The 15438-nt window shown below is 35.6% G+C and overlaps 1 protein-coding gene across 1 annotated transcript; it reads right to left on the reverse strand.

Annotated features, from left to right (window-relative positions):
• Window positions 1-432: 432 nt before the first annotated feature.
• On the reverse strand, window positions 433-11239 carry LOC143233184 (neuropeptide SIFamide receptor-like). The gene is made up of 3 exons (XM_076469149.1): window positions 11146-11239; window positions 4782-5531; window positions 433-1095 (listed from the first exon to the last, which is right to left on the reverse strand). The coding sequence occupies exons 1-2, from the start codon at window positions 11223-11225 to the stop codon at window positions 4820-4822; spliced, it is 792 nt and encodes a 263-aa protein (XP_076325264.1). The 5' UTR covers window positions 11226-11239; the 3' UTR covers window positions 433-1095; window positions 4782-4819.
• Between the last annotated feature and the right edge of the window lie 4199 nt (window positions 11240-15438).

Consider the following 15438-nt stretch of genomic DNA (forward strand, 5'->3'; position numbering starts at 1 on the left):
ACACGATTTAGTTAAAACACTGTCTTTGATCTTTTAGAATTATGGTGTTTTACCATCGTTCTAACTTGTGACGTACTTATAACATTATTGGCCATTGTTTTGTCCGAACTTAAATTTTAGATAAAATGGATGTTTCCTATAGATGTTTAACTACATCAACTGGTATGGTGGTCAATAAAGTTCTTCCCAGTGTTATATCTCTTGTAACGTAGACATATGTGCTGATATATTGAGGTTTCATTTTTGTTTTTTCAATTTTCTTTTCTATGCCCAATGTTTATAGACTCTTTTAAGTTGATAGGTTTCAACCAGGTTGTAAACCAATAATACTAATGACGACAGAAACCGAAGTCATGACAACGGGTTGATTTCTTCACCTTTATTTCAATATTCTGTACAGACAACAAACATCCCACGTCACGATATTTCATTCATAAAATAAGAACTGAAAACGTTACAACTTTAAAGATTAAACAACTTTAATGTTGTTTTACAGAAAGAAGACAACAGAAAAGTTATGGCTAAACATTACAAACTTCGGTTATTATATTTAATAAGACCACTAGAGGACCTGACCAACAATCTCACTGGTATGTCATGCGTCTATCCTTAATTAACATATTTCAAACAGGTAGACCGACATACACGCCCTCTACCAGTAAATGTTATCGTTGAATACTTGTTTGGATGTTTGTGTTAATTTGTAGCTTTAATCACAGATATGCACGACCTAATAACACAGAAGATTTATGTTGTCGGTGCTGACACACACTCGTCAAAAGAAAATGAATCAAAGCTGTAGAAAATAACCAGCAAATTACATGACAGAAACACATATCATGTCAAGAACCAGTGACATAGATATAGCGCGCATGCGTACGTATACAAGCCCAAGAGTTAGCAAATGTAGACGGATGTTCTCACCAGCTAAGAATCGATGACATGGAAGTAACACTCGTGCCTCTATAAACAAGCACTATGGTTAGCACGTGCTCTTGCAGAGGGGTAGGCGCGTGAATTATCAACCAGAGACGTCGGAGTAAATAATATTAACACCACTCACTGAAAGCAGTCAACTTCTGCAGGGAGAATGCTCTAGTAAAAAAGAAAAATCTTATTAACACTGAACGGTTTACAAGCTAATAAAGGTGAACGTTTTATATAAAATACGCTGCTTAAGACTTCTGAAGAGTGTTCCATGTCTTATGTATAAGATCAACAGACAAACATACAGTCTGTGTTGATTAAACTGTTTGTCCACAATCTGAACAAACGTATACTTATAATAATCTAACATAGCACTTGTGAACATAAACATACTTACAATAACCTAATAGAGCACTTGTGAACATAAACATACTTACAATAACCTAATAGAGCACTTGTGAACATAAACATACTTACAATAACCTAATAGAACACTTGTGAACATAAACATACTTACAATAACCTAATAGAGCACTTGTGAACATAAACATACTTACAATAACCGAAGAGAGCACTTGTGAACATAAACATACTTACAATAACCTAATAGAACACTTGTGAACATAAACATACTTACAATAACCTAATAGAGCACTTGTGAACATAAACATACTTACAATAACCTAATAGAGCACTTGTGAATATAAACATACTTACAATAACCTAATAGAGCACTTGTGAACATAAAGATACTGACAATAACCTAATAGAGCACTTGTGAACATAAAGATACTGACAATAACCCAAGAGAGCACTTGGTGCTACCTAACCCTCCAACAGAACATTTGGTGCCTTTTGGATCCCTTATTGTAAGTAACGTTGGGGTTGTCATTCAGACTTTACTAATATTATCATAACAGAACATTTGGTGTTATCTTAAATCTGTAATAACTCCAACATTCTTACATTATCCTAACAGAACATTTGGTGTTATCTTAAATTTGTAATAACTCCAACATTCTTACATTATCCTAACAGAACATTTGGTGCTCTCTTAAATCTGTAACAACTCCAACATTCTTACATTATCCTAACAGAACATTTGGTGTTATCTTAAATTTGTAACAACTCCAACATTCTTACATTATCCTAACAGAACATTTGGTGTTATCTTAAATCTGTAATAACTCCAACATTCTTACATTATTCTAACAGAACATTTGGTGTTATCTTAAATTTGTAACAACTCCAACATTCTAACAGAACATTTGGTGTTATCTTAAATCTGTAATAACTCCAACATCCTAACAGAACATCTGGTGTTATCTTAAATCTGTAATAACTCCAACATCCTAACATTATCCTAACAGAACCTACAATATAACCAAACTCCCAATAACCGAACTAATATTCGTTTTTCTCCTTAATGTTTCATAATCTAACTAATTTAATACAAAAATTAAAATTAATTTATTGATTGACCTGTTTTAAATTAATATTTTTGAGAACTCTTCACTTGACCTGATAAAATTCACAAAGAAAGATGACAAATTCCTTAGTAAAGTAAGAAACGAGATAAGACTTGTTTTCATATCCATAGTGACACACCTGACCGCACGTTATGAGATGATTTTCCTACTGTGTACTTTGTAAATCCTTTCTCAGTTGTTTCTATTTTTATGATGTCACTCTAATCTCAACTATATTATGAAACATTTATTTACGTCCGAATCAACAGAATTGTATAACACTCCAAATATTCATTTCGCTACATTTTCTGTTTCAGAGGAAATAATGCAACAAACAACAGCTTTTGTTTCCAGATTACATTACAGTTGTATAACCCCTGTAAAACAACTTGTGATGTTCTAGATTACATTACAGTTGTATAACCTCTGTAAAACAACTTGTGATGTTCCAGATTACATTACAGTTGTATAACCTCTGTAAAACAAGTTGTGAGGTTCTATATCATATTACAGTTGTATAACCTCTGTAAAAGAAGTTGTAAGGTTTAGTTTGAATAATAAGAGTTATTGTAAGCTTCCTTAGGCGGAAGACTTCTGTCTGCTTCAGCAAATATTGAGGTGAATTCATATAAACAACCGAAACATACAACAGTAGTTCGTTTCTTTATTTACTTTTATCATTTTTAACATTCGTTGCGAATAAAATAATACAGGATGTTCGGAAAATCACTTGTACATTTATTAACAGACAAAACTGCACAGTGACTTTCCGAACACCCAGCAGAAAACGCGTGTTTTTAATTATGGCGAATCACCAACCAAATAGTTGTGTATCATTAATGGAAAAGTATTCCAACCACCCCTTAACTTATTTAAACAGCTTCTCTGTCTCCATGTAGATTATACATTTAAATCTACGTCAAAACAAGTTAATTAATCAGCAGTCACATAATGTCCAGTGGAATTGTGTTGAATGTTAGTACAACATAATGTCCAGTGGAACTGTGTTGAAAGTTAGTACAACATAATGTCCAGTGGAACTGTGTTGAAAGTTAGTACAACATAATGTCCAGAGGAACTGTGTTGAAAGTTAGTACAACATAATGTCCAGAGGAACTGTGTTGAAAGTTATTACAACATAATGTCCAGTGGAACTGTGTTAAAAGTTAGTACAACATAATGTCCAGTGGAACTGTGTTGAAAGTTATTACAACATAATGTCCAGTCAAACTGTGTTGAAAGTTAGTACAACATAATGTCCAGAGGAACTGTGTTGAAAGTTATTACAACATAATGTCCAGTGGAACTGTGTTAAAAGTTAGTACAACATAATGTCCAGTGGAACTGTGTTGAAAGTTAGTACAACATAATGTCCAGTGGAACTGTGTTGAAAGTTAGTACAACATAATGTCCAGAGGAACTGTGTTGAAAGTTATTACAACATAATGTCCAGTGGAACTGTGTTAAAAGTTAGTACAACATAATGTCCAGTGGAACTGTGTTGAAAGTTATTACAACATAATGTCTAGTCAAACTGTGTTGAAAGTTAGTACAACATAATGTCCAGAGGAACTGTGTTGAAAGTTATTACAACATAATGTCCAGTGGAACTGTGTTAAAAGTTAGTACAACATAATGTCCAGTCAAACTGTGTTGAAAGTTAGTACAACATAATGTCCAGTCAAACTGTGTTGAAAGTTCGTACAAAGTCCTAAGTTTTATCATTTATTCTGCTTTTAGATAATTGTAAGTGTCCTCAGTATAAACACGAATTACAAAATAAACGCGAATTACAAAATAAAAACGAATTACAATCCCACCGTTTTTTTTTAAATTCACGCTTTTAGTGCAAATATTTTCGTAATTTGCAAAGTTGTTATGCATAATTAACGTTAATATGGAAACAGTTAGAATAACAACTAACATCACACACTACATATTACATATATATATATCGTTAAGTACTACCTAATAAAATATGGCACAGACTTCCAAATCACTGAAAGTTAAGGTTACAAAGTTAACTTAAAGAGTCATCAGTTACAACATGCTAAATTAGAAATTTTAAATGTCTCCATGTTTAAACTTTTTAAGTCCGAGTTATACAGGTCAGATTATACTGGTTCAACTGCTTAGCCCATCTTTTGTTTTAAGTAATATAAATGTTTTTCTTTTTATTTACCTTAGTTCATTGGTAAATAAAGTCTATATACTCAATTATTTTAATAAAACTGTGTGTACATAATATCGCTATTGTCATAGAAAGCTAAGCGTATTTATCACTAGCAGTTTATACGTCAGGATCATAAAACTATTCGTTTGTCATTCAGAAGAAATAAGATATCTCCTCGTATCTACCGTTTGAGTCTGGCTTACGATACTTACTGTACGTTCGTTCGAATCAACCAGAGGATGCAAATTCGCTACACTGCAGTAACAGAAAGTGTTCCATTAAACCTCTGCGTGCTCCTTAACGTCACCGCTCGGGTTGTTAAAACCATGCTGGAGGGAGTTTCGTATCGAAGAGTTCCACAACATTTCTTACTCTTTATGATGGCCTTAAACCCTTGACGAAACTTCTTGTTTAAAAAGGCATATAGAACTGGGTTGATACAGCTGTTGGAAGAGCCCAACCATTGGGCAATCGGGGCTGTAATGACCAAGATATTTTCTTCTAGACTGTTTGGCTTGATGTCTCCTCCGATCTTTATCCGTGTGAAGATTACGTAAAGGGGTAACCATGACAGTACAAAAATTACCACGACAATTAACATCATTTTCACTACTTTTAGTTTAGACCGCTGGATGGCGCTGCTCACATTCGTTTCGCCCGGAACGCGTCTTCTCCAGACCTTTACCCAAATCCCCACGTAACAGGCCGTGATTAAACAAAGAGGAAGAAGGTAGCATAACACCAAGTTGGCCAAGACGAAGTACAGCAGCTCCGAAGACGGGTGGGGCCACATCTCCACACACAGCTCAATATCGGGAAAATCAGGAGTGAGAGGTGAAAGCGAAAAGTGCACAGCCCAGGGTAAAGATATGAGCAGTGAAAAACTCCAGATTAGAGCAACGATCTTTCTGGCGACTCTTGTGGTAATCTGACCTTTCATTGGGTAGCAGATGGCTAGAAATCTAATTAATCAGATAAAAATAATAGTGTGTGACTTCTCTTTAAAAAACTTATAAATAGTACATATACAATACCTTATTTCATAGAACATCTAGATCTAAAACAACATAGTCACAAGTTTAAAAATTATATACATAAAACTAAATCTCTCTGTTAGCTTTTACCGTATTTTTAATATAAATTTTGCTGTAATTTAATCTATACTAACAACAGTAACAATAAGTTATTCAGTTATACACGACCCCATCCCCAGTGGAACAACAACATGTTTACGTACTTACGCTGATAGAAACCGAGTTTCGATACCGATGATTGGCAGATCATAGATAGCACTTTGTGTACTTTTGTATCTCAGAACGGCTGGTATGGCTAGTAACACTAGGAGAGAACAACGTTTTGACCTTCTTAGGTCATCTTCAGGTTAAGATTTGTGCGCTTAATAACAAACAGGGCCCGGCATGGCCAGGTGGGTTAAGGCGTTCGACTCGTAATCTGAGGGTGGCGGGTTTGAATCCCAGTCGCACCAAACATGCTCGTCCTTTCAGCCGTTGGGGCGTTGTAATGTGACAGTCAATCCCACTATTCGTTGGTAAAAGAGTAGCCCAAGAGTTGGCGGTGGGTGGTAATGACTAGCTGCTTTCCCTCTAGTCTTACACTACTAAATTAGGGACGGCTAGCGCAGATAGCCCTCGAGTAGCTTTGCGCGAAATTCTAAAACAAACAAACAATAAGAAACAAGTTACTCAAAACGACATCTATCGGCAGGAGTCAAACGATGGGAAGCGCAAAGGTAACACAATGAAATCAATTTGTTAAGTTTTACATAACACTGAATAAACACACTAAACGCTGGAAAGAAACACAAAGAAAATTTCCATGGCAACCAATATGTTCTCAACAAGGTTCTAACCAATACACAATTTAAAACAAAAATCCACCGAAAAATCACCCATACTGGACTATACATTCCATGGGTCTCAGCACACAAAAAAAAAACAAAAAAACTCAACATACTAAGAAACCAAATAAACACAGCCATAAAACTATGTTCACCAGATAAAATTATGACGAATTAGACAAAATAAGTGTTTTGTGTTTTTCTTTTAGCAAAGCCACAACGGAATCGAATCCCGAGACGAATCGAACCCCTAATTTTAGCGTTGTAAATCCATAGACTTAACGCTGTACTAGTAGGGGGCTAGACAAAAATAAAACAATACTTCATCAACATCAATAAGTTTCCTCCACAAACCGTAAAAACATTATACCAAATACCAAGAAGTGTTTTGTAGGAGAAAACGAATTGTGAGTGAGAACACGTGTTACTTTCGTGCCAATAAAAGGTATCACATGCATAATGTTCATGAACACTGTGATAGAATATCATAAAGTATTACCTACCGTCTTGATTACTTTACATCATGATAGAATGATGACGTATCATTGTGATTGGCTACGTCACAGCTCTGACAACAGAATTAGTATATGTCTTTCTCATGTCTTTCCCAACCACATGTAAAGTTTAAATGTTTATTTTTAAAAGCTGCTTGAAAGCTATCTGCGCTAGCCGTTCCTAATCTAGCAGTGCAATATTAGACAACACCACACTTCGAGAACTATTGGACTTTTCTTTCACCAACAAATACAGGGATTATCCACAACGTTATAGCGCCCATACCGCTGAAAGGGTGAGCATGTTTGATCTGACGAGATTTCGAAACAGAGATTCTTAGATTACAAGTCGAGCGACCAAACCACCTCACAGTGCCAAGCACAAGAAATGATAATGCTGAAATCCGAGGTTAAATTCCTCGCTGTGAACACAGTAATCAGTCCAATGTGACTATGTTACAAAACACAACAGTCAGTCCAATGTGACTATGTATAAAACACAACAGTCAGTCCAATGTCACTGTTTTAAAGCACGTCAGTCAGGTCAATGTGATTATGTTATAAAACACAACAGTCAGCCCAATGTGACTATGTTATAAAACACAACAGTCAGCCCAATGTGACTATGTATACAACACAACAGTCAGTCCAATGTCACTGTTTTAAAGCACGTCAGTCAGGTCAATGTGATTATGTTATAAAACACAACAGTCAGTTCAATGTAATTATGTTATAAAACACAACAGTCAGTTCAATGTAATTATGTTATAAAACACAACAGTCAGTTCAATGTGATTATGTTATAAAACACAACAGTCAGTTCAATGTAATTATGTTATAAAACACAACAGTCAGGTCAATGTGATTATGTTATAAAACACAACAGTCAGTTCAATGTAATTATGTTATAAAACACAACAGTCAGATCAATGTAATTATGTTATAAAACACAACAGTAAGTTCAATGTAATTATGTTATAAAACACAACAGTCAGTTCAATGTGATTATGTTATAAAACACAACAATCAGTTCAATGTAATTATGTTATAAAACACAACAGTCAGTTCAATGTGATTATGTTATAAAACACAACAGCCAGGTCAATGTGATTATGTTATAAAACACAACAGTCAGTTCAATGTGATTATGTTATAAAACACAACAGTCAGTTCAATGTGATTATGTTATAAAACACAACAGTCAGGTCAATGTGATTATGTTATAAAACACAACAGTCAGGTCAATGTAATTATGTTATAAAACACAACAGTCAGTTCAATGTGATTATGTTATAAAACACAACAGTCAGTTCAATGTAATTATGTTATAAAACACAACAGTCAGTTCAATGTAATTATGTTATAAAACACAACAGTCAGGTCAATAAGATTATGTTATAAAACACAACAGTCAGGTCAATGTAATTATGTTATAAAACACAACAGTCAGTTCAATGTAATTATGTTATAAAACACTACAGTCAGTCCCATGTGACTGTGTTATAAAACAAATGAGTATGCAGTGTTTAACAGTAATAGAATTAGATCAATATTATTATGTAGTATTATTATTATCAATTATTATTATTACATATAATTATCATTATCATGTATTATTATAATTATCAGGTATTTTTATTATTATCATGCATTATTATTATTATCAGGTATTATTGTTATTATCAGGTATTATTATTATTATCAGGTGTTATTATTATTATGAGGTATTATTGCTATTATCAGATATTATTATTATTTTCATCATGTATTATTATCATCATGTATTATTATCATCATGTATTATAAGGTATTATTATTATCATGTATTATTATAATTAATATACTCTTCAAAATAAAAGAAACGCAAAAGGCAAAATATGAGACAAATTGTTAACAAATTTATTCCGGGTAGTTCTGTATGACATGTGTGAAACTTTGCACATTCACTGCTGAACATCCAAAGTCTGCAAAGGCGAAGTCCACACTCACTAGTTGAAGTTTAACGCCAATAACGAGTATGCCTCCCGTGAGCATCAATAACTGCTTGGCATCTCCTGCCCATGGAAGCGATGAGATGACGAATCACATCCTGTGGAATGGCTGTCCACTCAGCCTGCAAAGCTGCTGCAAGCTGAGGTAGAGTTTGCGGTTGAGGTTGTCGCCGTCACAGACGTCGGTCCAACTCGTCCCAAAGATGTTCAATGGGGTTTAAAATCTGGTGATCTGGAGGGCCAGGTAGGACGTTGATGTTGTGGTGTCTCAAGAAGACAGTGGTGAGTCGGGCTGTGTGAGGACGGGCGTTGTCATGTTGAAAATCATTGTTGACGTTCACCATGATGGGTTGCACATGGGGTTTAAGAATCTCGTCGACGGTTGCGTACTGTCTGGTCGGAAATCCTACGCAGCCCTGGTATGTTTGAGGCAGTAGACGTCGCAGTGGTGGTCCTATCCCGAAGGTGACGTAACCGGATGTAGCGATCTTGTGTGGGCATGCTCACACGAGGTCTGCCAGATCGTGGACGGTCACAAGTTGATCCATGTCGTTGGTGACGATTCCATAGCCTTGTGATGGTGCTTGGGTGGACATTCACAGCTCTGGCAACATCTGATCGAGATTCGCCTGCTTCCAAGCGACCAATGGCGTTGTTGCGTTGTGCGTCAGTCAGTCTTGGCGTAACTGTATTGCGTGTCGGTGGCTTAACACTGAGCTATGGAAACCGAGAACTCGTAACTTTTATAGGGATTTTGCACATGTTGCACTTGCAGAACATGCAGATCTCTCAAACAAATTTATTGGACACAAATGCGTTTTGGCGAAAAATCTGATGTTTTCCTCCGTCTTCAAAGTGCACAACTTTTATTGTCATTTTGGTCTGACAATCAGTGTAACATCACATACTCTGAGCTTGTAATGTTATTACATATATTTCTTTTTAAAATAAAAAAATATCCCTTTTGCGTTTCTTTTTTTGAAGAATATATTATCAGTTATTATTATTATCACGTATTATTATTAAGCCACACGAAAAACTAGCTGTGCTTTACCAATCACGGATATCTAAACCCGTTTTCCGGAGATTTAAAAGTTCACAGATATACCGCTATGCCACTGTCTGGCTGTACATTTTATTTAAACAACAAATAAATAAAGTTTAGACCTCCCCTGTCGGTACTTTCTGGGCTTAAAATGCTAAAAGTTTGGGTTCGACTCCCTGCGGTGGATATAGCGTTGGTTGTTAAATGTGTAAAATCATAATGAGTTAGGTTTAAATAGATGTCACAACAAGGGACATTTGGTCATCCTATAAACATACATGTAAATACTAATGAGTTAGGTTTAAATAGATGTCACAACAAGTGACGTTTGGTCATCCTATAAACATACATGTAAACCATAATGAGTTAGGCTCACTGGTTCTTCTTCCCTTCCCAAAAACAAATAGGTCAGAACAAAAATATTGTATATATTATAATATAATAATAATAATATAATATATTATATATATTATTTGTTCCATTGCTGTTAATAGTAGGCCTGCTATAAACATCTTGAGGTTCGGTCAGCTTGTCTGATATTGTAAAATCACGCTGCAAAACAGTAGTTTTGAGGTCATATTAACAAACCCAACTTCAACAAAACTTCCGTGTATCATTGGTTACCAAACACATGAAAAGACAGTCGTCTCTTCCAAAGATCGATTCTATTTAACAAGATACGAAATGTAACACAGGTCATCAAAGTGCAAACTAAACGTGACACACAGCTTTTCAGGACACAAAACATGATCCAAAGTTGATCAATACACAAAACGTAAATATATTTGTTTATTTTGTAAAAAACGTTACTGGTGCCCAATAACCTGATAAGTTACGTTGAATAATCTACATCCATAAATCATTGAGCAAACGAAGTTGGGAATTCTTTGATTAGATAAAGGTCGCAGTGTCATGTTGGGTTAATAAGCTCTATGAACAACAAAAGAGTCAACTGCAATATGCTGTGTGTTATAGTCACAGCTCTGCTATTGTATACTCTACAATATGTTTATATTAACCAATTACGTCGGGATGGCTACAACAAAGCGTCTCAATGTTTACATAAAGTGGTGACACGAGCCCTCGTGTCCGTGTCTCGAGGAGTAAAAACACAATCGAAATGAAGTTATTCAATAATTCTGAAGTTCTTCTAACGAACGAACACAGAACGTAATAAGAGAAACTCACCTTTCCAAAGAAATCGCCACCAGTGTGTTGACAGATGCGCTGACCGACACTCCTTGTAAATAAGACACAGCTTTGCACATGAACCAGCCCAAGATCCATGCTGAAAAACAAAACCGTTTATTGAATGAGAGACAAAAACCGGATAAACGTGATTACCTTCAAACTCTGGGAACAATCGGGGAAGGATTTTACTATTTTAAATATAATTGTTATTTACAATAAACTTATATTTTTATACATCATTCATAAAAATTCGACTTTCGCGTATAAAATAGTCAGTTCTAAGTATTCCAATGTTGATTTACTGGTTTCGAATTTCGCTCAAAGCGAAATAAGAGCAACCTGCGATAGCCATCCCTAATTATAAAATAGTCAGTTCTAAGTATTCCAATGTTGATTTGCTGGTTTCGAATTTCGCTCAAAGCTACATAAGAGCTACCTGCGATAGCCATCCCTAATTATAAAATAGTCAGTTCTAAGTATTCCAATGTTGATTTGCTGGTTTCGAATTTCGCTCAAAGCTACACAAGAGCTACCTGCGATAGCCATCCCTAATTATAAAATAGTCAGTTCTAAGTATTCCAATGTTGATTTGCTGGTTTCGAATTTCGCTCAAAGCTACACAAGAGCTACCTGCGATAGCCATCCCTAATTATAAAATAGTCAGTTCTAAGTATTCCAATGTTGATTTGCTGGTTTCGAATTTCGCTCAAAGCTACACAAGAGCTACCTGCGATAGCCATCCCTAATTATAAAATAGTCAGTTCTAAGTATTCCAATGTTGATTTGCTGGTTTCGAATTTCGCTCAAAGCTACATAAGAGCAACCTGCGATAGCCATCCCTAATTATAAAATAGTCAGTTCTAAGTATTCCAATGTTGATTTGCTGGTTTCGAGTTTCGCTCAAAGCTACACAAGAGCTACCTGCGATAGCCATCCCTAATTATAAAATAGTCAGTTCTAAGTATTCCAATGTTGATTTGCTGGTTTCGAATTTCGCTCAAAGCTACACAAGAGCTACCTGCGATATCCATCCCTAATTTAGCAGTGAAAGGCTAGATGGAAGGCAACTAGTCACCACCGCCCACAGCCAACTTATGGATCTACTCTTTTACCAACGAATAGTGGGACTGACCGTCGCATTGTAACGCTCTCACGATGAAAAAGCGAACATGTTTGGTGGGGTGTGGATTTGAACATGCAATCCTCAGCTTACGAGTCAAACAAGCTTAAACGTCTGGCATGGCCCGGCATGGCCAAGCGTGTTAACCCGAGGGTCGCGGGTTCGAATCCCTGTTGCACCAAACATGTTCGCCCTTTTAGCCGTGGGGGCGTTATAATGGTAAAAGAGTAGCCCAAGAGTTGGCGGTGGGTGGTGATGACTAGTATTACACTGCTTAATTAGGGACGGCTGGTGCAGATAGCCCTCGAGTAGCTTTGCGCGAAATTCAAAAACAAACAAACAATAAACGTCTCGCTCAAAGCCCTGCCTGCGATAGCCATCCTAATTATAAAGTGTCTTAAACTATTCAAATTTCAATCGTTTTTATAAGTTGTATGCATCATATGACAGACTTATCTAATCGATATTCGGCTCATAAATAAATTGATTGTACCAAACTGTGGCTCTTCCATAAGACATATGGATACCTCACAATGTATAATTACATGTCCAATTGTACCAAACTATGGCTCTTCCATAAGACATATGGATACCTCACAATATATAATTACATGTCCAATTGTACCAAACTATGGCTCTTCCATACGACATATGGATACCTCACAATGTATAATTACATGTCCAATTGTACCAAACTATGGCTCTTCCATAAGACATATGGATACCTCACAATTTATAATTGATTGTCCAATTGTACCAAACTATGGCTCTTCCATAAGACATATGGATACCTCACAATATATAATTAATTGTCTAATTGTACCAAATTATGGCTCTTCCAAACGACATATGGATACCTCACAATGTATAATTACATGTCCAATTGTACCAAACTATGGCTCTTCCATAAGACATATGGATACCTCACAATTTATAATTGATTGTCCAATTGTACCAAACTATGGTTCTTCCATACGGCATATGGATACTTCACAATATATAATTAATTGTCTAATTGTACCAAACTATGGCTCTTCCATACGACATATGGATAACTCACAATATATAATTGATTGTCCAATTGTACCAAACTATGGTACTGTCAGCTGTCTTGTTTTGTAACTGTCACAGTCATTTCGGCTACTCGGTTAAGAGTGCTGATTTTTGTGGGGGCCGCTGATTACTAGTTACCTTGAACAGTTCTAAATTAGAGATAACTGGGCCTCAACTTGGTGTATTTGGTCTAATTTCTCAATCCGTGGGTCATATTAGATTCTAAACATTAAACGTTTCCATATGGGATCACTGAGCTGAATGAATTAAACATAAGCTCTCATATTTCATTCCAAACTGTTCTCTTAAGAGTTTCTTTCTCTCTCTCTTTCTCATTATTCTTAAAAGAGCGTTCACAAAATTATATTATAGTCAGGGTGATGTTTTTTGGTTATTGTTTTTCCATGAATAACCAAAAGGAAACGTTTTCCTATAATTAAGTACAGTAAAATAAAACGATGCATACAAAAATTAAAACCTTGAAACATCGCCTCTGGTCATTTGAAACATCGCCTCTGGTCATTTGCATTTATTATCAACCAGTTATTATCTTCTCTCGTTCTGCAGTTTTAGTAAAAGTCGGATAAAACAAAGAAACCAGCACGAACTCTGGGTAATAACGTGCCTCAGATTTTGCTTGCAGCAGAATTCGATCAAATCACTCGAAAACCATTGTTTCTAGAAGTACTATTTATTGTTTATTACTAGCACTCTCTTGGTTACGGACACGGTCAAAGATTTTAATGAGGTAGTTTGGTGAGAAATACCATCTGTTAACATTATCATAATCTAGTACCAATCTTCTCACGCAAGCATTGAAAAGTAACTGATTTACGTGCAGTTTTAATGAATGTTAGGATTAGGCTTTACTTTTATATATATATATATAAATATAACACAGGTTTTATCAATAGTAATCATACCATACGAGTCTTATACAATATTTTACTTTAAAGTAAAGTTGCTTTTATGGATCTACAAGATCGGTGTGTACAATACAGTAAATACAATGAAACATGCATTTTTATTCATTTTTTTCAACTTTATAGTCCCTCAGTTCACCAATAACACAACTCTAAGTCCGAAGGTTCGTAACCCTGAAATCCAGGTTTCGACATTCACAGAGACCACAGAATTGATAGACTTTTAAATTAAATTAAGAAGGCTTGTTTGTTTGTTTTGGAATTTCGCACAAAGCTACTCGAGGGCTATCTGTGCTAGCCGTCCCTAATTTAGCAGTGTAAGACTAGAGGGAAGGCAACTAGTCATCACCACCCACCGCCAACTCTTGGGCTACTTTTTTACCAACGAATAGTGGGATTGACCGTCACATTATAACGCCCCAACGGCTGGGAGGGCGAGCATGTTTGGCGCGACTCGGGCGCGAACCCGCGACCCCAGATTACGAAGCGCACGCCTTAACGCGCTAGGCCATGCCAGGCCGAATTAAGAAGGCCCAAAACTTAAGCGCTTTCGAATAATTCGCTATTTATATTATAAATATAATAAACCTAATAGTGAAGTATTAGAAAGTTTGGGTCATTTCTTAAAGTTCTTTTATCTAGATAAACTTTTAAAACAAGAGACTCGACAACAATAGCTTGTGCATTATTCTTTATATATTTTAAAGGCACAATGATTTTCTATGTTGATTGTGTAACACAAAGCTATACAATGAGCTTTATTTTTTGTTCTGCCAGTCTCGAATATCGAAAGCCGCTTTCTAGCGTTGTTAAGTCCGCAGACATACCGCTGTACCACTTGGGAGCGTCACAGAGCTACACAATAGATAATTTCGCTGTTCACCGCGTGTTCAACATTACATACGTTATTCGCTTTTTAATATAAAAAGTCCCAATAGTGAAGTGATTGGAAGACACAGCAGTAAAAAAAAAAACCAACTGCTTTCATCATAATTTGTTGCGCTTGTCGATAATCTTCATACGTCACTTCATACGTCACTAAATTGTTATTTAATTTTACAAAAAACATATTTATGCGGAAGGGCCCCTCGCGACAGATATTTAAAAACAATAACTATATATTATTAAAAATAATTTCACACATTTTAAAAGTCGCAGATTTCAGAATTTTTTTCCAAATAGATTAATTTATTT

This window comes from Tachypleus tridentatus, chromosome 12 (assembly GCF_004210375.1).
Source record: "Tachypleus tridentatus isolate NWPU-2018 chromosome 12, ASM421037v1, whole genome shotgun sequence".
Taxonomy (NCBI): Eukaryota; Metazoa; Arthropoda; class Merostomata; order Xiphosura; family Limulidae; genus Tachypleus; species Tachypleus tridentatus.